Raw genomic sequence first — 27,601 nt, forward strand, 5'->3', positions numbered from 1 at the left:
TGTCTGTTATGCTGCAAAGCAGACTATATGTAGGAGTAACATTTATGGTTCATAATGGCTCTGCTGCTTCACTTCTTGGAACCTAAACAAAATTAGTTTCACAATTACTGCCTTTTCTAGTTGCTACTTTTTACCTATGTCTACTTTACCAAATCTAAGCTGTTATTTAAGCTTAGAAAGAGCATAGAAAATTCATGATGCTCCCACAGAATATATTCACTGTTAAGGTGACTCTTTTGAGCACAACATCTGTACTTTGGAGCATGTATCTGGTCATGGGGGAAGAAGTGTTAATGTGGCTTTCAGCTAACCCAGCCATGTGATATCAGAATAAATTGTGGTCATAGAAGTTTGAAATTAGTTTAGTCCTATTTAAAGTATAATCATAATTTAACTTCATTGTAGAAAACTGGAGTGCTGTGGTAGTGCAGTTCTCAGGGACTTCTGGAAGGCCTAGAGTGAGGGCCTTTGCTTCAGCCCTCGCTCAGAGATGTATTAAGAAATACATCCACCAATACTGCCTTTATGTTTTCCTTCTATCAAATACTGATTTGGCCCTCTAGTTTCAGTAGTTTCCAAAACGAGCAAAATTAAAAATCTTAACAAGAAGAAACTCATTAGTTTCTTTTAAATGAGGCCCTCATGTCTTTTATAGATAATTTCTGGAGGAAAGTCAAGTATGTACTTAGAAAGTATGTGGTTAGAAACCCCTTGTGTTGATAAAAGCCATGTGTGAGGCTGTATTCTTTAAAAACAAAGACAAGAATGACATTCAGATAATTTGAAACATTTGTAAGCACTGCTTCATCCTCTGAATGCTGCAGGAAAAAAAAGCCAATCAACTTGATTATCAGCACTGTTTTGAAATGTGATTGCCACCTGTGTACTTCCCGTTACAGTCAAATGTAGTGGCACATTTCTGTGCAGAGTTATGTGGCAGTTCTCTCCTTTGTGGAGCCTAAGTACTTGGCTAAACAAATGTTGGTAAGGAATTATGAGAAGAAGAGCTTCAAGAGAAATAGCTGCTTAGCATGGCTCTTGCTGAAGTTGGTTTTGCTGCTGCAGATTGCCTTGAACACTGCCTTCATCTGACCTCTGGCTGGCTGCGCTTCGTGTGTCATGTCAGTATTTTTTGTTTTCTCTTCAGATATGTTTGTTGTTATTTGATTCACTGCACCACACTTTATCTTTTCTTCATGGTGCGATTGTACACATTTCTATAAAGGCCTTTACAAATGAAAGGGGGGGAGGGGGACAGTGGTAGTGGCTCTGAAAGGAGCTTAATGGGATGGGTTCTCTCCATCTTTGTGGTTGTTGGTTTCACCATTCCTCTCGTATGTAGTCCATAGTATTCCTTCACACTGAGGACTCTTAAATTTATGACTTATCTGTTGAACACTTGGAAGAAAGCAACTTGAAATTCTGTGGCTGGTGTGATCTGGAAGAAGACAGCTGTATTCCTTCTACTGTTTTAATTCTTAAGGATGTTGAGATGGTGAGGAAATGTGTTTGTGTGTATATTGGTCCGTGCTGGGTAGCAGAAAATAAAGTAACTGAAAATACTTGAGCAACGGAACAAACAGAGATGTTTCTCAAGCTTATGTTCCTTGCTTCAGTGAGGTGTGTGTATGCCCTGTTTACCATGCTGACAATGGCTATGTGCTGTGAAACACCAGGAAGCATATGTCTCTGTGCTTCAGTAGGCCAACTGTAGCAGATAAAAAAGGCTTCCATCTAGCTTTGTCAGTGTGTTGTAGTGAAACAAGAATTCATACTGGCTGCTGGCCCTTCCATAGCTGTAATGGAAATACATGTACATATGTTCAACAGCGTGCTTTCCTTAGCTGGTGAGCAGAGGGGTTTCTTGGTAATTGTGAGCTGTATTTTTTAATCTACTGCTATATCCAAGCTTGTCCTTCTCTGCAACTTGCCTTACTCCTGTAGCAGCTCTCCTCTGGCTATGTGGGTGACATGTACAACCTTACACATTCATGGTGTTCAGATCTGTGGAGCTCCATGCAATGTCAGAAACTGTGTTACACCTGTAAGATTCTGCATGTTACCTGTTAGGATTGCACAGGAGTGCAATGGCAGCTTGGATTTTATTGATGTTTTTGTGCACCCTGGATGTCCTCTTTATATGTACCTGCTGGCATAATTATTATTTTTTTTAACTTTGTCTCTTCTGTAATCTGGACACTTGTCTGGAGCTTATCAGCCAAAAAACTGCCTGCAGTGAAAGAGGAGATGGACTCTGCGTCCTACATGTGCCTTCTGGCATTTGAAAGCAAAAGGTGAAGGCTGAACTTCATTAATGTAGCTGTGAAGGGACGAGCTCTTGTCCTGCAAAAAAAAGATCTAGTGAATCACAGAAATGATATGAAACAATTATCTTCATTCTTTCCATCTACCAGCTGTGTGGACATAACCTCAAAAGACACAACTTTCTTAATGACACTGACAGACTTCCCTTTTTCTTTGTTGCTTATTAGTGCTGCTTCTATGTGCCTGAGATGCCAAACAGCTCTTATTGACACTGGGGCTCAACTAACACATGGGGTCTCCAGAAAAAGGTTCTGCATTCTGACAGTCATCATTGGACTGGGCTGTCATCTCTGTATCACAGACAACTCTTACAAGAAAAGAATCATTGGCTTCAGTAGGCCGTGTGCCACAAAACTTTCATGTGCTGCAGGACTGTGGAAAATCCAAATTGTTCTCAGTGTTTGATGCTGCTCTTATTAGATCCAAATTCTTGTACTACTGTATTCAGATTCAAAGAATCTTTAGGTTGGAAAAGCATAAAGCCAAGGTCTAAATGTTTTTTTTTTCCTTGAAGACTGATATCAAATACCTTCCAGAAACAGATGTATGGTTGGTGCTTTTCCATGCAGATAGCAATAGGAATGTTATTAAAGTACAGGTATCTGTGATGTTTCATTTTTCTTACTTTTCAAAAGTTTTACTTTAATTGGAAAGCCTTCTGGGCTATGCATGATCTCCTCAGTGCATAAGTGCATGATTGATGAATGACTATTCTACGATTTAAAAGAAAAATCCAGCTACAGCAAAGTTGAAGATTAAGACCCGACAAATGTTCAGAGCATCTGAGCAACTCTGCATAGAGTGGGATAGGCTTTACTGCCTGCGCTGACTCAGAGAATTTTTTTTCTCTTTCCGTTCTACAGAGAGTCATGCATCTAAAGCACAGGAGGGGGGCTGCACCATTTCATAAGCCTTAAAATGTATGGTGGAAACTTTTATTTCCTTCTCATGATGAGAATCAGTGGCACTTTGACTCAAGGAAAACAAAAGGAAGGTTACTGAGCCATCTGGAATAAGAGATGCTCAAGAAGGGAATAATCAAAAGTATGTTAATAGTTGGACGGGAAAAGGAAAGACAATGAACAGATTGTCTTTGAAAGACAAAACTCTTTCCTGGATATGGAAGAAGAAAAAAAAAAAAAAAAAACAACAAACAAAAACCCTTTGCTTTTAAGAGGCAGATGTTCAGCTGAACTGAGAAACATAATAGTTTATCGATAAATGTGTTTTATCAACATTAGAGTGGTGAAATAATGGTAATTGTTGTTCATACAGTGTCAGCTTTAATGAGCCATAATAGAAAGAGCTTAGCCCCATAACAGATAAATCCTGAAAGCTTGGAGCTACAATACTCAACAGCAGAGACACTTTCAAGACGTGCTGGATGAGATCAGATCTTTTAGAAAAGTGCCAGTGGATATTTGGTCATTAAGGCAATATATCTGTTTAGAATTTACATGCTTTAAAATTAGTTGCATAGCATGGCTGCCTCTTTTTGGATTTTTTAAAAATTAAAAATAGTAATAATATGATTTTGAAGAGGTCAGGTAAGGTAAATTTTGTTCTTTCATTTGTCAAGTAGGAGACTAAAGCTCAGGTAATTAAAGTAGTCTGCATAAGAGATTTTTCGTGTATTATATAATGGTAGTTCTTTGGTGAATCCAGGGACAGGTGTTATCAGTGATTCTAAGAATACTCTCTGTTCCTAAAATGTTGGCTTTTTTTGTGTGGATTTGGAGCAATGGAAGTAAAAACTGAGGTCTTCAAACTCCAATACCATACATTTTTAGCCATCCCATTAAAGGAGAAAGCTTGCAATTTTGATTCCCATGGGAACTTCAACAAAGCAAATGCAGAAAGTTTTTGCCCTGTTATTTGTTTACTCAGGACATACAAGATGACAATCTATCAAATATTTTTTCTATATTGATAGATTTTGAGGACGTGATTTGCAGAAGAATAGTTGTACAAGTTTAGAGTAAGAGTTTGTGCTGCCTGGTCTGCCTTTGGATATCTTGGGAAAACAAATATTGGAAAAGAGCAGGGTGCCGTTTACCCAGTTTCCAAGTACTGGCATTTTAGAGATTCCCTTGGAGGTGCTAGAACACACTTTGATCTGGGAGATTCTTCTGGGAATCTGCATCTCACAAATGCCAGTCCTACTTTGTTATCTTCATGCTGATTTGCTAATTTGTTCATTTCAATTTTCTGATACTTTGGGCTTTCTGAAGGTAAGAATTTCTCCCACCCCAAAATTTTACAGGTTAAGAAAAGAGTGGTTGGAAGATTTGGGTTAGAAAGGAGGATACATCCTTTTGTTCTCCTTTGAAGTGAAAATAAGGAGTCTAAAAGTTTACTCCCATTTTGTCTTTCATCTTCACCTGAGCTCCTTCGAGTGCTTCTTAGATTCTCTTTGGCTGACCATATTCTAAAAACTCCTTATGACACAGTACCTGTTACACTCAAAGACAAAAATTTTGTAAAGAAAATCGTTGCTCATTTTATTATTCACGCTGAACTGTTATCTGAGCTGACTGATTATCAGTTAACAGTATGTATGAAAGAACAATGCAGTAATATAATTGTTTTATGAAAAAAAAAAAGCACTTGAGTGTTACTGACACAAAGGAATCAGTTTTTCACTTGTGGATTTTTGCTACCAGAGTTGTGATGAAGTTTGGCTTTTGCATATTCTATTCCTCCTGCAGATAACTGGGTTGGAGAGTGCTGAGGATTTCCCTTTGAAGCTGCAGGTACTTGCACAGGAGCTGAGGAACTTTACAATAAAACAAGTGATTATGTAAATATTCAAGATGAAAAATTTTTTTCATGGAACGTAGCTTTCAGCTGAAATGAAGGATGTGCTTGTTATCTCTTTTGTTATCTTCCTGAGCTTATCCTAACATGTCTCATATCATGAAGGCCCACCTTCTAAAACACGCAAATCTTCCTTCCATTCAGTTTCAAAATGTTTCTTAACAGTTCTTCTTTAAATAGTGTTAAAAAAACCTTTCCATTCTTATAATAAATGATGATGGCTACAATGTCTTTCTTAATCTTTTGAGTAGGATTTTTTCCAAGTGGGCAGTTATTTTATAAAAATAATTTACAAAATACATCTCTGTTTTACTACGGTCTTTTTGTTTTGTTGATATTGTAGTTTTCCCTGATTTTTTTTAATTTTTAATTTTTTAATTATTAGGCTGAATTTTGCAACAGATACAAGTATGAAGGGAATAGAGTCAGGCTTTAGGAAAATTCTTTGAATCCCAGTGAGATTTCTAAACCTTCAATCTGAGTCTTCCATAAAACTTGTAGAAGGAAAAAATGATTTTATATTGTATAACTACACGAATTAATCTAAGGATTTCTGTCATTGGAAGTAATTCAGATTGTGGAGGCCAAAATGCACAAGCAAAAAAGTCCAGTTCTTTTTCCTAGCTGCAGCCTATTCTGTACTAAATCACACGTGTGCTAGAAGTCTGGGAATATTTCTCCAACACACGTATATCCTTAGAGATAAGCCAGTACTATCTTAATGTACAAAACATATTTTAATGTGATACAGTATGGGACAAACAGAACTGTTCTCTGTCAGGATTTCCGTGTTGTGCAAAACTTTAAAACTTTATCCTGCACTCAAACCCATAAAAGCTAACCTGTAACAGAAACAGATGATGAACTGTGCCTTCCTATCAGCACAGTACAAGTAGAGATGTATAACTGTGGAGGCCACACATGCAGTTAGAGGTCTGATTAAAGATTTATTCCCTCTGAGAATTCAGAGCTCCCAGTTTTGCTAGTACTTTGATGTTTAAAAATGGAAAATTCCAAACTCCTTTTCAGTCTTAAAATGTGTTGTGTACTGTGATAAACTGTTACCTGCCTCAGGTTACTAAATAGGCATTTATAAATGTTAGTAAATTGGTAAATCACTTATTTTCACTCCTCTTGCAGCAATAAGAACGAACTATCCAGTGTCAGGAGTCATATTCTGCTTTTCCTCAGGTACACAGGCTTTGCTGAGCATTTTTGACAGTACGACTGTCAAAATCATAGGTTAATTTAGACTGAAAGGGACCTTTGAGATGATCTGATCCAACCTTCTGGGTCAAGGGTGATCATGCAGAACAGGTTGTCCAGGACCAAGTCAGCTGGATTTTGAACATCTCTGGAGGTGGAGACTCCACAGCCTCTAAGTAACCTGTTGCAGTGTTTGACCACTCTCACATCAAAGAAGAGTTTTCTTGGGCTCAGATAGCATGTTGTGTATTATAATTAGTGCCTGTTGCCTCCTATCCTGTCAGTAGGTGCTATGGAGCAGAAATGGCCCCCGTGTCTTCATTCCCTCTTACCAGTATTTATATACATAGATGCTCTGAAGCCTTCTCTTCTTCAGGCTGAAGGACCCCACTTCAGCCTCTCCTCACATATGAGAGATGTTCCTGTCCTTTTAACTTCTTTGTGGCAAAGTGCTGGGATCAATCCAGTGAAGTCCTGTCTTTCTTGCTTTGAAGATTCCCAGAACTGGACATAGCACTCAAACTGTTGCCCCACTGCTGCTTAGGAGAGGGAGGGATCATCTTCTTTGACCTTCTACCTTTTCCTATTGCAGCCAAAGATATTACTGGCGTCTTTTGCCGTGGGAGCACTTTGCTGGTTCACGATCAGTTTCTTGTCCACCAAGGTCTTTTTCAGAAAATCTGCTTTTAGCTACACAGCCCAAGAATGTACCGGTGTATGATTGTTACCCCTAGGGACAGGACTTTGCATTTACCCATATTGAACTTAATGACACTAGCTTCCAGCCTTTTGAGGGCCCTAGGCCCAGCAGCGTGCAGTTTGGTTTATCAGCCGTTCTTTCCAGCTTTGGATCATTTCTGAATTATCTGCAAACTTCTGGCACGTTGCTCCACCACCCACATCATTGGTGAAAACTTTTGGTAGCGTGGACTGCTGTACTTTCTGTCACTGACCTCAATCCTCTGGACCTAGCCATTTAGTCAATTTTCAATCCACCTCACTCTCTGCATACCTAATGCATATTTCACTAGCTTATCTGGGATGACATTATGGGATACTGTGTCAAAGACTTCACTAAAGTCAATGTAAACAATGTTTACTGCTCCTGCCTTATCCACCAAGCTAATCACCTTACTGTAAAGACTATCAGCTTGGATAAGTGTGACTTCCCCTTGTGTACATTGCTGACCACTCCCAGTCAGCTTCTTGTCCTTTATGTGTTTGCAAACGCTTGCTATAAGGATTTTGTCCATCACTGTCTCAGGGAATGAGGGAGTCTGTCTAGCCTAGTTCCCCTCATCTTCTTTATTGCCATTTTTGAAAACAGAACGGATAGCTAGTGATCAAGGTCCACTGTGAGTCGCATGTCTTTTGAAAAGTAGTCAAGAATGGCCTCATGACACCATCAACTATCTCCCTCAGCACTTACAGGTGTAACCCATTAGACCCCATGGAGTTCAATATGCCCAGCTTATTTAAGTGCTCCTTGATCAGGTCCTCCTCCAACAATGTAAGTCTTCCTTCTTCTAGGTGTTCTCTCTGCTCTCAGTGGTATGCGATCCTGAAGGACAGTTTCAGTGGTAAAGACATAGCAAGGTGCTCAGTGATTTCTTTGCCTCTTTTCACTTTGCTGAGCATTTTTGACACCCGTTTCCCTGCCCTCTTCACAAATAGGCCTTTGTTTTCATGAACCTTAACTGTGCTTCAGAAGGATGTGTGGAATTCAGTCTTGTTGCTCTTCTCAGGCCTTGCTAATATCAACTCTATTTCAGCTCTCAGAAAGCTTTGACTTTTTCACTTGTGTTTCCTCTTAGGATCCTTGAGGTTATTGCAGCCACAAGGCTGCAGTGTGACTTTTATGTTCCCCATCATCTCTTTCTTCTTGGAAGTACTGTGTCCAGCTGAGCATTTCTCTTTGTTGGCTCTTCCATTACCAAGTTGCCAATCTAAAACTCTCAGGTTGCTTGAGCTCTGGCTGGACTTTCCTTCCAGCAGATACTAGAGAGATTCAATGTAGTCACTTAAAGCAAGTCCTACAATTCTTTGATGTAATTAGAACTACCTCTCAATTGGAATTTTGTTAACATTTTGATGTAACCACAGATAGAAGCTAACCTGAAAGAGATCTGCTGCTGAAATGTGCCTTGCTGTAAATGGTGGATGACAATCCCTCTCTTTCAAACCCCATCCAAAACCATAGCTGATAGCAATGCTGGAAGCTGCGCTATGAGACAAAGGCAAATGGCTCTTGTGAGTGGTAACAGAAGGTGTAGTGATCGATGCTGACATGCAGAAAACCTTCCATAATGCAGCTAGTTACATGCTCTTTGACTTGTCATATTTCTTGAATGATAGACCTATGTTCTGTAGACAAATAGAAAAAGGCAGAATGGAAACACAGACTGTGAATCAGATCACAAATCAAGTCACGATGACTTAAAAATGGAAATTGCCTTCACAGTAGTGTAACTGATTACAAGAAGTATTGCATATTGAAGATCAAGCTTATACAGATTAATTTGCCTTTTTTTTTTTCCATGTCATTGAGTGTAATGAAAATTCATTTAAGAACATATTTTCATTTTCATAATATTTTCTCCTTGAAGAGAACAGCAGGGAGTAATATTGTTCTCATGTTTATATTTTGTCTCTGGCTGCTGTGTGTCCCTGGTATTTTCTTTTGTAACGCACTTTCATGTGGTCTAGATCTAAGCCACCCACACACAAGTTAAAAGCTGTGCACTTCTACCACCAGTCCAGTTCTCCTTGGACTGACGTTTCGACTGGCAACTTGTTTGTCAGAATATGAACCCAAAACAGTAAGTGTATCTTCCGTGTGAACTTCCAGTACACACTACTAAGCAAAATGGACAGTCCTTTCTTTTTAAGCCTTCTATTGTTAATTCCTCATGGCTGGAGACAGTCAGAAAAAAGCCATGTAAGTCCTCTGAGCTGTAGACTGTAGCTGCAGCTGCTAATTCACCCAACCAGCCTATGCTGGTTTTGGCAGATGGTTTCTTTTTTAGCATAACATCTTTAATGGCCTACTTCCCCTTGTTGGCCAGGGACAAGCAACAGCTGTAAAATCATCTAATGGTACTTAAAGATACCTATTAAACTTTCCATCTGCATACCACATTTGAGCTGCCTTGTACACATTGCCTTGTAGCTCACATGGTTATCCCGAAAGACAGACAGCCACAAAGGATCCAGTTTATATTTCATGTATTTATGGAGATAATCTGCTGTTCACAGTCGGATTTTGAGTTGTCTTCCTACTTGAAAATATTTGAAGTAATGCAGAAGCACAAAACTCTTTGCATTAACTTCTATTTTTTATGGTCTCTAAGGAAAAAAAAAAAAAAAAATAAGAGCATGGAGAGGCTTTTAAAATCCCAGTGCAATGTTTACCTCTGCCAAAACTATCAGAAATTACTAATAATTTGAGCACATAAGTACATAAATGCCAGATTTCAGAGACCATTTGAAGACTCCTTGCCTTCTGGATGCTTGGAGTGCACAGGAGGCAGCACATGGTACAGGGCAGTGGGCAGTCCATGAATCCACGCTTCTAGTGGGGGAAAAAATAAGGAAGGTCAAAATTAGAAAGGGTGGTCATATTGAGGGCCCAGAACAGCTTATGGTAATAATGCATTATAGTCACGGCCAGCCAGTCCAGCTGTGCCTAAATGTGCTTGGAAGGAATGGTTACTCTAAGGCATTATCTTCCTGACTGAAAGAGTGAAGAAGAGCTGGAAGGCTGTAGAAGATTTCTTTGAGCTATAAGTGGGAGGAGCTGTTTACAAAATCCTTGTACACTTAAGGCATCAGGTTAGTTCTTGGTGATGGCATGCACCTGTAGGCAGAGCTGAAATAAAAGAAAGTGTTAGTTAAGCTGACATGGCTAACCGGCTGTTAGCAACTTGCAGGGCATTGCTGGGAGGTGGGGAGGGAGGATGTGCAGCTAATAGAGCAGGGAGCAAAAAGCTAGACCTTCCAGCTTCAGTGGCAACTGAAATTGGTTCTTGAATGTGGTACTTTTCTTTCCAAAAGAGTCAAACCATTCCTTTAAAAAAGGATTATTGCAAGGAAAGCTATAACAAACTAGCCTGTTGCTGCTTTACTTCAGGAATTAAGTGTGACCCTGTCTTCCTGGCTGCTTTTTCCTCCCTGAAATCAGTCAATTCAAATATCATTTTTCTTAGTAAAATCCTTCTCTGTATCCAGAAGCTTTGCCTTTTGTGCTTCGTCTCCTGACATTCTGTATTTTTTCATCTGAGCTCTCTCCCCTACCTGTTTGACTGCACTGTGACAATGCTCTGGATAACTGGTTGTGGTAACACGAGTGTAACTGTGGCCAACAGAAAAGGTTTCAAAAAAATAGTCTGTTTTCAGCTGATGCATCACCATGGAGTCATTTTACTGTATACTTTAGTCTTCTGGAAAACTTGTTTTAGGGTGAATTGATATTCTGACTTATTTTCAGTGCTTTCTTAATTGAGCAGTCTCACGTTACCTCCTGATATGTAGCGGATTTTTCTGGTTTTGCAACTCAAGTTCCAATGGGACTGAAGAATGCTGCATACAAGGGATTTTCCCTATCTTTCTTCATTTTTTTTTTTTTTTTAATGAATCCTGATGAAAAAAAAAAAAAAACCTTCTTGATCATGATACAACAATGAAGTTTGTGTACTAAAAGCCACTTTTGTAATGCTAAACTGCAGATGTTAAATGCATAAATTGTTGGCTAGAAAAGGAATTGAAGAGGAGGGGTAGATCGTTGAAATCTTGCACTGTGAAACTTAGTACATTCAGCAGTGAAGTTCTGCAGCCTTACAGGCTGGAATATGGATTCCTTAGTGTGCTCATAAGTGAGAGGCAAGAAAGAATGTGAGCAGTGAGGTAACAGATAATGTTTGTTGATAATAGAAAGGTATTCAAGGTAGCAGAACAGGGGCTGACTTGGAAGAACTGCAGATCCCATGGGTCAGTAACTGCAATAAAAAAGCAGATGTATGTTGGTGTAGGTGAAGTATGAAGTGATGCATTCAGGAAAAAAGCCTGGTTTCTTTCTCAGATTGTGTCTGAGGTGATTCTTACCATCCAGATTAGGAAAAACAGTGCAGCATCAGCCAGACAAAATGTGTATTTCTACTATTGTATAAATTTCATTACTACATTTCATAGTTGTCTCTTCATCACAGAGAAGGTCTTGTTAGGAAATCTCAGAGACCAACAAAGATGAGGAAAGATATGGAAATACCTCTGATCTGGGAGCAGAGGAGCTGGCTTAGGGGCATGTCCATGTGACAGGAGCTTGCTGAGCAGAGGGCTGCAATGCAGGCATGGAGAGCAACAGCTGGCCACTATTCCAGCATGGGAGCTGGATCTTCCTGACTTCTGAGTTTCAGGAAGACAGACATAGTGGTGGATGGTAAGCTGAAAGTCACTTCTATCTTTGACACTGTAATAGATCTTTTAAGTTATTAATATAGTGGTACTTTGGGCACTGAGTACAACAGCTTTTTTTGTTGTTGTCTTATCAGCATTCTTTATGCTACTATTAAAAATTTTAGATTTTCAAGGAAGTAGTAGGCAAGAAATTTGTTTATTTGTGGGGTTAGGGTTGGTTGTTCAATTTCAGTGCTCAGACACATCCCAGGAGCCATAGGGAATTTTGGTCATAATCATCCTGGGTTTCTGGGCATACTAATTTTGTCATTGCTGGAGGAAGATCCATTCTTCGGCTCTTATGCAGTATCCCAGGGAGCTCCAAAGAGTCATCGTAAAAGCTCTGTGCAGAAAGTCTTCACACAGAATAATCCTTCTGTTTCTTAGTGAGCTTGCATTATTGTAGGGAACTACAGCTCTTTTTTCAAATACTGTGCAGCCTCATTTTTTTCTTCCTGTTTCTGAGCAAGATGCATTTATTCACGTGGATCACACACAAATCAGAAACCTTTTATTTCTACTGGGCTGTAGAAGTAGTTAAATCTCGTTGTAATTTCAATATGCAGTACTGATTTCTACCTAACTGGAGCTAGACAGATACGGATCAATTCATGGTGTCATTCACAGTTTTGCTAGTCATCACATTCAAAGCATGCCAAGTAGACCCAAAAGTGCTTAGGAGAATTAACTGTTGATTAGTTTTATTCTGTCCATTGTCACACTGAGATGTTCACAGCTTTCTCATCACAGGATATCAGTTTTGATAAATAAAAATGCTAAATGAAACTTGAGGTTTAAGATAACACACAAGCTAATGAATATCTAGCTAATGAAGAAATGTGTAAGGTATCAAAACTAAATCAACTGGTTAACTGACAGACAATTTACAAAGTTTACTTTTACAGAAGACGAGAAGAGTGGGAGAAAGGCCAGACCTTAGAGACTGGCAGAACTCAGAAGAGCTTTGCAATCTGCCACCTGCAGAGAGAAATACTTTGGAGTTAATTGACAAGAGGATAAATGAAGTGAAGCAAAGGACAAAGAGCAAAAATGTGGGACATCACTGTGATTCCATAAAGTCCGACTTTCTCTGCTTAATATTAGGCCTGAGCTTATACCCACCCTTCTTCAGATAGCATCATAAACCAAAGTCATAAAATAGTCTGTGCTAACCATACGCAATTTTACCATCGACTGTCTTTGTGCTGTTATTCAATTTTTGTTTTACTTGTGCTCAGAGCTTTCTGACAACAGGAGTGTGATGCTTTGTTGAAATCAGATGCTCAAAGAATAGGTTAGGGAATTTACTTTTGGAGGTTGTATTACCTCCTCCTCTTTCCCCCAGATTACGGGGTTTCTAAAATGATTGCAAATCAGAATGGCAGAGATCACTCATCCCTGTCACACAAAGGGCTTGTTGGAAAAATCAAAGAGAAACATTTGATTGAGGGATCTCAGTTGTTACAGTTTAAATCTAACTGGAAACACTAATTAAAAGGTAAGCAGATGCAAGAAGTTGATTTATGTGCTAACCACTGAGGCTACATGTTTTGCACTTGGATTTCTTTCTTAAATATTTTTAGAGCTGCTGCATGCTCGCCTTTTTGCATGAGAAGGTTCAACAGAGATACTACAGCTGCTTTTTATACTTAGTAGTCCATAGTGAAAACATCTGTGCTATAAACAGATTTTTTGAATTGGCAAGGTGCCACAAACATCTCAGATTCAGGGACTGATGCAGCTTTTATTCTAACACTAAATTTCCTGCTAGGAAGGAAGTGGAAGTGTGACAAAATATACCTGCTGCTTCATGATCTGTACATAGGGAGAGATTTCTCTTCTTTATGTTTAGTGCATTCTTCCTGTTGCCTGGTTGTTTAGTGATACCCTCAGGAGCAGTGGCAACAGTTTTGTTGGGACTTACTGTGATTTACACAGGGTCTCAAGGAGCAATGTCTGAAACCATAGCAAAGTATTTTGTTTAGGATGATCCAGCAAATTTTAAATGAGTGGGGACCAGTGTCATGCAGGAGAACTCACACACAAATTAAAAGGCACTTTTTGATTGAGCTTTCTGTCTTAGTAAGAGAGAGGTTTTTGTGACAAATTTGTGTAGTATTCTTGATCTAGTTTCAAGCTTCTCTCAGAACCAAGAAGACTCAAACTTGCGGTTAATTTTGGGAGACATACTCAAAGATTTAGTGTGTATGTACATATATAAAATCATCCATTCAGCAATTTGTGAACATTTGTATGCACGGGTTCCAAGTAAACGTAGCTCAGTTTCCTGAAATAGCAATTTTGAATTTTTAACATCAATTAGTAAGTATAATATGTGCATAAATATACATATTGCTTTTTCTTCTTTTTTCCCTGTATTAACTCATTTTTCACTAATACAAAAAGCAGTATTTCTGGAAATGAGTGGATTCCCAATTATCCTGTAAGTAGAAAGTATAACGATGCAGCAGTTAATGAGTGAATTTCAATGTCCTAAATATTGATAAACACTACACCAAGGCATCATTCTGTTATGGGCCAAATGGAGTCACCCCTTTCTTACATACTGCTTCTATTTTGTCTTGGTTTTTACAGTCAGTGTGGTGTTTTTTTGAACACAGTCTCCAATTATTTTTCTTCATTTTTCTTCAAATGCCATTGTATTTCCCAGCACAAACTCGTGCTGAATCTGGATGGTGGACCAGAGACCCTCTTCAGTAATTTTTCTTAAGAGTCAGATGTTAAGCCTTAAATGCAATAGATGAACCCAGTAGGTCTCAGGAAATGCACATCCCTACAGAACTTGTCTAAATGCATTGTTGTACAGTAAGCATTCATAGAAATCTTCTGAAGGTTCAGTGAGCTCATGTGTACCTGCATATTAAGGCACTGTCCTTTAGATACATAAGGTATCGTTAGATCTCATCATGTCCTTCCACCTCTCATGCAGAAGTCTCTTGCAGTGCACCAACAGAGCAGACTGTGCTACTGTTAAAGATTAAATCTTCTGTTCAGTGTTTGTTCTGGTATCGATTAGAAACTATGCAATCCAAGTTGGGAAAGTCAAGTATTTGGTCCTTGCAGACCATCAGTTTTATCCTGCTGTGGTTACTAGCAGTGAATTCTTTGCTCTGGAACTATAGGTATTCATGGACATTGATTCTAACCACTTCCATGGCCATGCAAAGATGGTCCTGCCCTGTGTTTATCTCTCAGATAGGTAGAAAAAAGAAGGCACAACTCAAGCCTGTGATCTCAAGAACTAGTCAGTATCTGCTGTGTGTAACAGGTATTCTCCAGTTGTAAAATACTCTTGTAACAAATTGCACTCGCTTCCTGGATCATCACCAAAGCATCAGTTGCTGGCCTGTCCCACTCACCAACATGAAGATCTTCTGTTTTTTAAGGCACTGGAAATCCTCACTGGGTTAAAAGAAGATTTTAGGTGTCTATTATGGACACTGCCTTCTGGATTTTAGAAACCAGAAATAGAAACATCAATCTTGTGACTACTCAGGAGGAGAATAACAAATCTGTGTTCTTTATGATTTATTCATGCTTTTTCTTCTGTGGAAAAGCTGGCTTAAGCCTGGAGCTTATGGATACTCTTCAGATTGCAAAAATGAAACCTTTTTGAAAGTCTGCTCCAGCTTGCCAGAGCCCTGACCTACACTAATAGTTAAGTGCATGCCAGCAGAGTGAATCTACAATGGATTGAAGCTCTCTGCCTAGTTCTTGATCATCCTTTTTACAAAAACACACAACAGACATCCCTCCAAGTGCTAGTGTCTCTTCATCAGCATCGTCAGGTGCAGTCAGTTCACTGGTACTCAGAAAACACAGACTCAAAGCCTGCAAACTCTACAGAGGTTGCAAAGAGAACCTGCAACACTGCCTACTGCTTGAAGATATTTTAGGATAATTGCTGAGCCAACACCATACTCTTATATGTTTCTTTAAAGACAGAAAGTTTTAGGTGTCCAGATACATAAAGCTGCCAGCACTTGTCAGATTTTACACACAAGTTTTATCAATTCAAGATCGTGGTCTGCTTTCCAACTGTGTTAGCTGCAGCAGAACCATATAAATCTCCATAAGCCTAACAGGTGATTGATGTTAAACACCTCATGAACAGTGGCAGAGATCATGTAAACTTAATTAAACATGTAGATAAAAACATACAGACATTAAGACGTGAAACATAAGGATGAATGAATGTTTAGTCCTGAGATGATTAATGTTAAACATACAGATAAATCAGTCTCTTAGCAATAAACTGAAAAATGTGTTGTGCTCTGCCACTGAACTGCAGTAACCACTCTTGCTAGTGTAAGTAGAATGAGGAGAATGGCTTGAGAGCAGCCCTTGGGAAAAGTATTCAGGAGTGTTGGTTGATGAAAGACTCAACATGAGCCAGCAGTGTGTGCTTGCAGTCCAGAAGACCAACCATATCCTGGGTTGCATCAAGACAAGAGTGACCAGCAGGTCCAGGGAGGTGATTCTGCCCCTCTGCTCTGCTCTCGTGAGGCCTCACCTGGAGTACTGTGTCCAGTTCTGGAGCCTCAGCACAAGAAGGACACGGAGCTGTTGGAGTGGGTCCAGGGAAGGGCCACGAAGATGATCAGAGGGCTGGAGCACCTCCTCTATGAGGACTGGCTGAGAGAGCTGGGGCTCCAGAGGGAGAAGGCTCCAGGGGGACCTTAGAGGGGCCCTCCAGAACCTGAAAGGGAGCCTGCAAGGAAGCTGGGGAGGGACTTTTTATAAGTGCGAGTAGTGACAGGTCGAGAGGAAATGGCTTTAAGCTGGAAGAGGGTAGATTTAGACTGGATATAAGGGAGAAATTCTTTACTGTCATGGTAGTGACACACAGGAACAGGTTGCCCAGAGAGGCTGTGGGCGACCCCCCTCTCAGAAAGCACGGCCAGGTGGATGGGGCTGTGAGCAACCTGATCTAGAGGGAGGTGTCCCTGCCTATAGCAAGGGGTTGGAACTAGGTGATCTTAAACCATTCTATGATAAGTCTTAGCGTAGGTTTCTAAAATTATGCTAGAAAAAAACAAAAAACCCTATAAATACTGTTTTCAATTAAATTGTCCCTGCTTAATAAAAGCACTGTGGGGACCTGATGAGCTTTTCAGCTTCAGGTGTGAGATGAAAGCAAGGCAAAAGTGTGAGCAGTATCTATTGTGTGTCTGGTCTGGGAAGTGGAATGGAGATAAATACTGTTTGTGCATACACAAAAAAGAATTTTATTAATTTGTATGAAAAGCAGATACCTTAATTATACTTTCTGGGTTTGGTTTTGCTCTTTTTCAAGATTTTCAGATATGAAAATAAAGATCTATTGACTGTTTTCTTTTACATGAAATAAACAGCTTCAAGGAAAAGAAATGAAGCAAAAACAATCTTTGCTTTATTTCCCTTTCAGTTCTGTGATACTCAGTCGGTATTAAATAGAATAGCAGAAAATATTTATAGGCAGTTTACAAGACCCCAGGAAGAGTTCATGCGGCTGAAACTGTTCCATCGTAGAAATACTCCTTACATAATACATAAATGTTCTGTTGATGATTCCTGTTCTGATACTGCCCATAACTAATTGAGTCTGAGGTGTTTCTGCTAGAGGTTGAATTCAAGGCTTTCAAAAATCTTTTTTATTCCAAGAAGTGTTGAGTGACAATTGGATGAAGGAGGATGAGTGAGGGAAAGAAGGGGAGTGCATTAACCTTGTGGAAGGTCTTTTAAAGAGGAATTTTTACTCTGGTAAATTAAGAGTGCTTCCCTCTCACAGTTGAATTTGGTAATACAGCAAATGGACATGCTTTTGGCCAGGTATTTTAAAATGCTTCTTTTATTTGTTGTGTTAGAAGAGCTCTTATCCTGCAGAGCATTTGATTTTAATGGATGTATTTTCATTAAAAACTTTGACTACTGCATTCATCTTGCAAAAATATTTTGTTAAGCTCAAGTCAATGCAACTTTTGAAATTGATGTTGTAACTATCCTTTGCTAGAGGCATTACAATAATATTATGCTGCTTAGCTTTGTTATTGGAAGAGTCCATTTACATCATCTGGGCTTCTTTGTATGGTCAATTGTAGGTTTTGAGTATGTTGTAAATCCAAGAGTCATTGGCTTGTGCTTTAGGAGTAAAGTTTTATCAGAACATATGCAATCAAAATACTCAAATTCACCCGTGCCCCTGACTGAGCAGGGAAAGGAAGCGGTGGCAGCTGGGGCAAAGTTCCGTCTGCGGATTTCTGAAGAGCAGCTGTGGCTTAGCACCCCAATATTTAAGAATGCTTCAGTGTGCTGGGAGGGAGCCGACTCCTTTTTCTCACACTGATGGATCCATTCAAGTTTACAAGTCCTTTAACAGCTGTAAAGCACCTGTTGTGTTAAACCCAGATTCAGTGATATAAAGGCACGGTTTAGTTGAAAGCAACTCTGGAAACCCCGAGTGACTCTTGCTAATCAGCGTCCATATTTCTCTCCCAGATGCTGGGCTTGGCTGGAGGCAGCACTACTGCAAGGCAAGGTTAACTCCAGCAGTGTCAAGGTTCTGGGCTCCATTCCTGCTTTCACCTGGGCTTCTGGAACAGAATTCTGACTCTGAAGTTTTCATTGCATGCTCCTGGTTACTTGTCTTTCCCTGTCTCATGGGAGAGCTGCATTTTTCTGGAGGGGAAAAATAACTTCTCTAAAACTTCTAAATCTTTCCAAACAGCTATCCGTGTACACTAAAGATACCCTTGTGTGCGTAATGGATTCCTAAGTCAGTGCAGATGTCAAAGGGTCAGAACATGGCATGTACTGCGAGAGCTGTTAGTACTGAGTGTTTCTCTTAGTGGCCCCCTGAAAGGGATTGAGCACAGCAGCCATCTGGAGAACAAACATTACTTTTGTGATATAAACCATGCCAACCTTTCAGATCTTTGAATTTCTTGTTAATGTTGTACTATGGGTTTGTTTTTTAATCAAGGCCAGAATAGAACACGTCCTTGAGACAGGGGGCTGTTTTGTCTGGTTCCCAGTGTAGCTCCCAAGACTAGGCTGCTTACTTCCAACAATGTTTCATGTTGCTGCTTGGTGCTGCAGCGCTAAGTCTAAGAGGGGCCTGTAGAACAGCATGTTTTTTCCGGTGTTCTTATAAAATAAATGGGGGAGGAGGATGTTTACTTGCTGGAAATGCCAGAAGTAAATAACGAAAATAAAAACCATACTGGCAGCGCTGTACTCAACAAGGGATGCTGAGTCATTACCCAGAAATTGTCAGGCCACAGTAAGCACTCAAGGAATGAAGCTGTTTGCAAGTGTCAGCTGAGGAGGCAGTGTTTCCTTTTGTGCCTTAGTCAGACTCCTGTGTTAGTACGTTCTTTTTTCTTGCGTTGACTCAGCATCAAACTCTGTTCCTACCCTAAACTGTCACCTGTTATAATGCCAAGTGAGTCTTAACTTTCTGCATTGTCTGCCCCAGAAGTGGCTGCCTATTGCTGACTTGTAACATTGCACCGCTGAGGCTGAGCGCTATTTACTATTTAAATAGATTTCCAAATCTGTGAATATATGTGCCACATAAAGTTGTCTAAATCCAGAGTTCCAGTAAATCCCATTTTGTTTCTATGGTGAAGGAGGGACTTCCGTGTGTTTGATGGGTTACAGAGTCACATAAGCATGACTCTGCTACTTTTGCAGGCTCTCAGTTTCCTTATCGTGTTGTAGACCTACAGATCTATCCTAATGGGTTTATTGGCAAGACTGGCCTTGCTTGGTACAGGCAGCTGCAGAACATTCTGCTCTCCAGTACTGCAGTTTTCTGCTCCTCTGCTGCAGCAGAATCAAAAGTATAAAGTGGCAGGTCAGGTTCAGAAGAGGTCAGGATATTGGCAGGAACAAGCCACTGTCAACTTCCCTAATAATGCAAGGGACCTGGCTTATGCAGCCCAAGGATTCAGGTTCTTCTGTCCTCAGATTTGAGGGAGAGTCGCTTCAGGTGTCCTCCAGCTGTTCAGGTATTGCATACCTAGGTGTTTGCATGCTTCTAGGAAGTGTCTTCTCATTAAGTTATTAGTAAATGGCAGAATTTAGTGCCTTCATCATTTGTTCTTGTACAGCATCAGAGAGTGCTGCAGGATGTTCAAGTTGTGTAACCCCTCAATCAGTTCTCAGATCTTTGTTCTTTTCCCCTTGAACATAAGTACCTTTCGTTAGTGGCAGCACCACTTAAAAAATAAATGACACCATGTAATCTTCAGGATATATTCCTTTGTTCTGTTTTCTCTCATGTGAGAGCAGAAAGTGGGGCAAGATCAGGAGGATGTAGGTGCATGGTAGTCTAGTTTATCACTGACTTTTTGCAGTTGTCAGCTTATTTTGGTGAGGAACAAAGTTCTGCAAAGCCAACGTTGTTTTCATTGGCACTTGAGGCAGATGCTTCCTTGAGTAACATGCTGAGTTAAACATCTGCTTGGATCGGGATAGGTGTTTTGCAGTGAGGTTTCCAGCAATTGCTGAGGCTATCTTTCACAAATTTTAGTACTGGGGACAGTAGGAGGAGGAGAACACTTAGGGAGCAAGAAGAGAAGAATTTGGATCAGATGCCTTCTCCAGGTCATTGGTTTTTAAGAATACTGCTTTCTCATTCATAAAAGTAAAAATAATCTTACTTTTCGAGGTTGGCATATTTTTAAACAGTGTTTGCAGTAGTATATTATCATTCTTTTTGCCAGTGGAGAAGAGTCTTCTTTTCCTATATGTATATTGTTAAAAAAGAATGACACGTGACTGTGGCCTGTCAAAAGATGTTGAAATGTGCAGTGCTCTGTCTGTGCACAACTGCCAGAGGGATTTCCTTAAGTGAAGTAAGTCTTCAAACCACACAAATACAGAAGGTCCAAAGTACACCTGAGTCTGACATTGTAGAACATGTAGCTGGGTTTTAAACCAGCAGACCATTGACTTGCTGGTGGTCACTGCACAAGGGGGAAAGGGAAAGTCTCACTGATTTCCAGTGGAAAATAAAGTGTTAAAACTTCTTAAACATGTTGAGTGAATTGAGTTTTGGATGTTTTACAGAGTCTTTGTTGTAGCCTTTTCTAGCAAGTAAAAAGAGTCGTAGAATCACTGAAGGATTTAGGTTAGAAGGACCTGTCAGATCATCAAGCCCAACCATCCATGTAACACTACAGGGTCACTGCTAAACCTTGTCCTTAAAAGCCAGATCTGTTTGTCTGTTGAGTGCCTGCAGGGATGGGGACTCCACCACTTCCTTAGGCCTGACCAGCCTATCTGTGAAGAAATAATCACTGATATCCAACCTAAACCAGCCCTAGTGCAACCTGAGGCCATTTGTTTGTGTCCTAGCACTTGTCACTTGAGAAAAGAGACTGACTCATCCTCACTGCAACCTCCTTTCAGGTGGTTGTAGAAGATGAAGAGGTTTCCCTTAGCCTCTTTTTCTCCAAACTGACCAATCCCAGTTCCCTCAGTCACCCCTCATAACTCTTGTTTTCTAGTCCTTTCATCAGCTTCATTGCTCGTCACTGAATGTGTTCCACCAACTCAAATCCTTCTTGTAGTGAGGGGCCCAGAACTGAGCACGGTATTAGAGTTGTGGTCTCAGCAGGTCTGAGAACAGAGTGATCATCACCTCCCTAGTCCTGCTGGACACATTACATCTGTTGCAGGCCAGGATGTAATAGACTGTCTTGGCTTCCTGGGCATACTGCTGGCTCAGGTCACTCCAGCTGTTGACTAACACCCTCAGATCCTTTTCTGCCATGCAGCTTTCCAATTGCTCTTTCACAGACCTATGCTGCTGCATGGGGTTGTTTTGACCCAGGTGTAGAAGCTGGCAGGTAGCACTGTTGGATGAAGCAGAAGAGTATAGGACAGGTAGGCAGGTATGAGCAAGGAGGAGGTGGTGGCTGGCCACTGCTGTTCTGGTGCGTGCCAGTGCTGCTGTGCTGCAGGAGGAAGCTATCATTAGCAGTATTTGCTGCTGTCTATGCTATACACATCATTCTCTTACTCAGTTGCATTGTTTCTCAGTTGCATGTACAGCCCTGAAGTAAAAGAGCTTGCATGGTATGACTGGGATGTCTGAGAGCGTTTGTGTAACGTGGCACTTAACTAGGACATAGTCAGGACCCCTGGGGTTTGGAACCAAGGGAATCCTTCCAATACATTCTTCTCATACAGCAGCACTGAGTCCCAACAGGTTGTGCTCCAAGAAGTACTTTTTTTCAGCAAGTAGCAGCTAGCTCAAAAAATCCATTGGCATCTTTGTATTTCTTTGTGTTCCATTAATATAGGTTATCAATCTAATTTGGTGGTTTTTCATTCTTTATCTTTACAGTATCACCTTACTGTACTCAGATACTGAGACAGTCAACTTTATTGAAAATCTTTTTTGTTGCAGAAGGAATCCAAAGTTTAAATAAATACTCAGGCATTTTTTCCCTTATTCAGATTTCCAGGAAAGGAATTATTAAACTTGGACTGCATGTTAAAAAGAGCTTGAAGGGGGAAGGCTCGACTAAAGCACTGTTGACTCTTCAGCAAGTTAAGCATCTAAATCTAAGCTAGTCATTTCCCAGGGGTCACTGTTAACAACTGCATTCTGTGCTTGATTTATTTGTAACGGTAACAGTTGCAGTGGGAAGAAGACATTAGGCCAAATTCTGACCTCAGAGTATAAATCTGGAATCAGTTCATTCTGATTTTTCAAATTTTGATGACATTACTTTAAATTTATTCTGTTACTGTGTTTGGAATCTCTTCTGTTGCATTAGATTTTTTTTTTTCTTTGAGACTGCATTTCTGCCATCCTTCTTGTCCATTTGTGAATACGAAGAGCAGCAGATCTATGATAGCTGTGTCTCACTGTTCATTTCATAGCCCAAGTAAGTGAGACAGGGAGAGGTTTGCAAAGCTGGGGAAGTGCTGCAGTGACAAATGGTAGGTGGCAAGTTTATATGCCCCTGGCTGTTCTGCTTTAGTTATTTCTGTGTCTTGTTTGCATGTTCTCACATTCAGTGCCTACACACCTATAAGGCCATCAGGTGGAAGCTCTCACCTGCAACAGAAACTGCTACCCCCTTTGCTCCTGCTGCTTGTGACTGTTCAGTGGGAAAATGGGCTGCAAAGAAGTAAAGGATTTGTTCACCTTTGCCAGCTAGATGTATTAGGATTGTTTTAGTTAATATAAAAATATTTCTTCATTACAGTAATGTTCTTCATTAACAATTGTTTTTCAGCCCATGGAAGATGAAACTAATTATTCTCTATTTTGGGGCATGTCTGTTCAGGACCAGAAAGTACAGTGCCCTCAAGCTTCTGAGAATGTTAATTTAATTTCTCCATCTCCTTTCTACAAATAATGTATGTTTTTTCTTGTTGAAACCATGAGCCAGGTTCCAAGGGCTGTGGGACTGGTTAGTGGTAAGGTTTTTGTTTTGTTTTGTTTTGTTTTTTAAAGAAGCAGTAACTACAGTTATGTAGTTCAAATCTGGAAAAAAAATATGAAGGATAAATGAAACATCAGGACAATGCAACAAAGCAAATAGCAAGCAGAGTTACGAGGATGGCACTGAAGTCATTGTGCTAGAGTGCAATCATAGAAGTAGGTGAATCCTTTAGGTGTTTGTGACAGCTCTGTGATAGATAGTGTTATGCAAGGTGAACTTTTAATGACAGGGTTTTTTGAAGTCATTATTGATGCTACACTGTGGTTGCCTGGTGGTCTACTTGCAAATATTCCTCATACTGCTACTTTCAAGTATTCAACTACATAGTAGTCTAACTTCCAGGATATTTTAGAAAGGTTGTTCTTGTTGTCTTCGTGAGCTTTTCTATTAAAGAGCAGACAGAGTGGTGTATGTGGCCGATGAAGCTGAGAACAAAGGGATGTATCCTTCAGTTTCTCTTCATTATTAAATTTAACTTTGTGAAAATGTTAAACTGTTGAATAAGATGGGCAGAAGACAGTCCATTGCATCTAGGACAAACTCTGCCTGTACAGCAAGTGGAACAGCTACCTCCACATGCAAAGCCATTGATGTTATCAAGTGCAGTGCAGTGAAAATCACATTTCTGAATATTCCGCCACCAACTGTTTCTCTGTTAAACTAGTAAGGGAACAAAGACCAGTACCAATTAGTCTTGATCCATTACAGTGATTAAGTGTTTGGCTACCTATGCTGCTACAGTAAGCTAAATCTGACCTTACTAAGAATTGCAGCTGCTTCTGTCAAACCAGCTTGATGCATTACATTCACAAAAACAGGCTCAATATCCCACTACTTTTATGGTTTTGTTGCTCTCCTTTTTTGTATTTTAATAAAAAACATTGAAAATTAAAATGTTTTGTCACTTATATACATTAGCTGTATCATATATTTTATTAGGGCTACTATGAAAGTATTGCCTCCTATTTTATAATGTTGTCCCATGTTGTCAGAGGAGGATGTTGGTGGTTCGGCAGTAGAGGTAGAGCTACCCCAGGGGTATTCTTTTGATTTTATTGCTGTGCAACAGATGGCAGCAGGGAGGCACTCTGTCTCTGGCAACTCTGGCATGAGTTGCATATGGAACAAAGGTATAGAACTGAATTCTTCTGTGCAGAAAAAATGGCACCCACTGACATTCACTGATACTTGTCAACATTTATGGACACCAAAGAGAAATGTGCACACAGTGAGGGGTGGGTTGGTATGTATCAGCAGTGGCAACAGTGGTAGAGTTCACCTCTGCTGGTGAAGATTTTTCTGAGTGGAGCATGCAGGCTCTTGTTCATTATGGGCGAAAGCACAGAGCAAAGGATGGTGATTGTGCTGGAAAAGAGTATGTTGTAGCTGAGAACTTGCTCTATTAAATAGTGTCTCTGTACTCTTTGTAGCTGTTGTAGTTTCCATCAGAATAAATAGGAGGCATTACCTTCAGAGCAAGCTTCGTAGATAACACCCTAGACAATTCCTCTTCACTCACTGCAGCCCAAGCAAGCCAAAAGTTTGGACACCTGTATGTTATATAGACTTTTGGAGTGGAAAGGAGTCATGTCATAACCTTCTTTACAGTTACAGATTTTTTTCTTTACTCCAAAGTCACTGTTTTGGTAGGATGACAAGCTGTTGTGACAACTCTCTACCTTCTCTATTCACAGGTGTTCCCTTTCCAAAGAACTTCCTTCAGATCTGCAAGAAGATACTTTGCCGGCTTTTTCGGGTGTTTGTTCACGTCTACATTCATCATTTTGACCGTATCATCCTCATTGGGGCCGAGGCCCACGTCAATACCTGCTACAAGCATTTTTATTACTTCGTGACAGAGCTCAACCTGATAGACCGCAAAGAACTAGAGCCTTTGGTAAGTGTGAGGTCTAGGAGAAAGCTCGAGGAGATATTCAGCCACCCTTCACTGAGCCTTTCCCACACTTACTGCAGTGGATTTTCTCAATGGTTGAACAAAGGCAATTTAAAGCAAAGAACTTGACTTCTGACCAGAGACCATCGACTGCAGCATTTGTGAGATGCAGAGTAGTCAAAGGATAAAAATACAGTGTATTTTGTATGGAAGAATACAAGCTGGGAAATGCTTTCATTTTAAAGTGGAAATTCAGTTTTCTTTCCCTCTTCTTGTATTATATATTTTATATATAACTTTGTGCTGTCTTTTTTTCACTAGTTGGTCACAGCGTGGTACTTGTAGCATCCAGTTGCATGCACATGAAGAGAACAGTGGTGTAAATAGAGGTGAAATGGGATTTTTTAGAAATGTTTTAAGTAGGTGTTTTTGAAAATATTGAGTGTGCTAGGCCTGGATCTAAGTGAGACAAATGAGGTGAGACTGAGACTCAGACAATTAACAGCGTAAGAAAACCAGACACTTCCTTTTGACTGAAGGTAGGTCATATGAAACTTATTGTTTTCAAAACTAAGGCTTCAGAAATGGAAACCCTTCTGCTGTGGTCTGCAAATGCAAGTGAAATAGAAGTGTAGGCAGATAAGAAAGACAATTCAAAAGGTTTCCTCACTGTGCGCCAACTTTTAAAGGGTATGGGGCAACATTTCTGTGTTGGCCAGAATTCTGAAAGTACTGTGTTGTACAGCTTATTCATAATGGCTGGGGTATTTTTTTCATCAGAGGCACAAGAGCAGCAGAGATTGGCCAACACTTGCAGATGCAACACAGTCCAACGTGCTCCACTGAAAGCATTGTTTCCTAGGAACACTGTGGAACACGTCCACAGACTTTCAATTGTTCCTCACAAAGGCAGAATGCACAGATGTGTACAGCATAGCTGGTATTAAATATTTCTGGAAGTGGTGGCTCTCTGGGAGCTGGAGCTATTGCAGAGTGGTACATGTATGTGCTTATGATAACTGAAGCAGAGCCAGTGAATAAAGACAAAGAGAATGGTCTTGTTTGCAGCACTTCACAAGTCCCTCTGAAAGATGCTGTATATGGCACATACAAGTAACCTGTAATGTTTCTGTCATTCCTTTGTGGGTGGAGAACTTAATACCATCTAAATGTCTGGTAAGGGTGAGTAGGTGCCCTGTAAAAGAGAACTTTGGCAGACCAGGGATTCTGGGTTTGTTGTAGCTGTTGATCTCTGTAGCTGTGTTACAAATAAAATGAGGTGGGGTGGGAAAAGAGGAGACAGCTAGTCAGCTACAAGATCCTTGCCTGCTTTGACATACAAAGAGCCCAAAAATTAATTTGATGCCACAAGAAGAGATTAGCAAAATTCCTGTGCTGAGCAGACAGATGAAGGTCTGAGGCCAGAGTGGTGCAGGAAGTGGCCCAAGTCTAGCAGGAGAGCAGGCTAAGAATGTGCTGCATCGGTATATGCTTTCCCCTTGCATTCCAGCATTTGCTTCCCTCACAAAATTACTCTTAGTTTCAGCACAGGGTGCTTTGAACTTTGTTGAGCTGCAGGAGCTTCCAGAAAACTGTTCCACATGCATGAAAGGCACAGTATCAGCAAGATGACAAAACCCCACCTGTTTCTTACGTCTCCCTGTCCTCGACTCGGGAGGAACTAGAAATGAAGAAAAAAAATTATCTGCATTTTTGTCTTCAGCTGGGCAGAGAGAAGGGGAGGAGCTGCCAAACAAAAGCAGATATTACAAATAATCTTCTACTTTATTGCAATAGCTGAGGACAACCTGTGCTGTGCCAGGTTCGCCACAGCAGGAAATGAGCCCACATTATCTCCCTTAATTAGAAAATGGGCCAGGAGCTGATTAAATAAACAGACTGCCACATGCTTTACTAAACAGGAAGGCAACTGATTTATCACCACATCTTCAAAAAGGGAGAATAACTAGGAAGTAGGCAGTAGATAAATAGTAATATTAGCCTGCTGGCAGGACTTTCACCCTTAGTTTAAAATAGATTTTATCAGCTTTTGTAAGCTGATGTAACAGTTATGAATCAAATGAGGCAAATGAGTCAAATAGAGTTCCTCCCCTCCCATTCATAACTTTTGTTAATACAGAGTCTATAGATAAAAGTGCTGCTTATCTTCTTCCCATCTTCAAGGCTGTGTTAATTTGACAGACCCCTGAGTCTCTCATGGAAAGAGTCTTTTTGTATGGAAAAAAAAAAAGGAAGCTGGCACACTTACTGATCCTGCAGGTGGTCCTGAAGGAAACAAGGCATGGCCAATTGGCTGATTTGTGAGAAAACAGCAAGTCTGAGAACGCACCGGCCCTTTCCCACAGTTCACAGGCAGAAGAGGCAGTGTGCATCATAAGGCCCTAGTGGCATGTCTCCAGGGGAGTTTTATCAGAAACCA

The 27,601-nt window shown here is 40.3% G+C and overlaps 1 protein-coding gene across 6 annotated transcripts in view; it reads left to right on the forward strand.

Moving 5' to 3' along the window:
* Positions 1-27,601, forward strand: part of MOB3B (MOB kinase activator 3B) — an 86,599-nt gene that overhangs the window by 42,330 nt on the left and 16,668 nt on the right. For all 6 annotated transcript variants that reach the window (XM_042874056.1, XM_042874060.1, XM_042874074.1 and 3 more), the window contains one exon: positions 24,962-25,164. In XM_042874056.1, the coding sequence (XP_042729990.1) occupies positions 24,962-25,164 (203 nt within the window). The remainder of the gene's footprint in view (positions 1-24,961; positions 25,165-27,601) is intronic.

The sequence above is a fragment of the Lagopus leucura genome, unplaced genomic scaffold (genome assembly GCF_019238085.1).
Source record: "Lagopus leucura isolate 7727_CA_CO unplaced genomic scaffold, USGS_WTPT01 Super-Scaffold_54, whole genome shotgun sequence".
Lineage (NCBI taxonomy): Eukaryota > Metazoa > Chordata > Aves > Galliformes > Phasianidae > Lagopus > Lagopus leucura.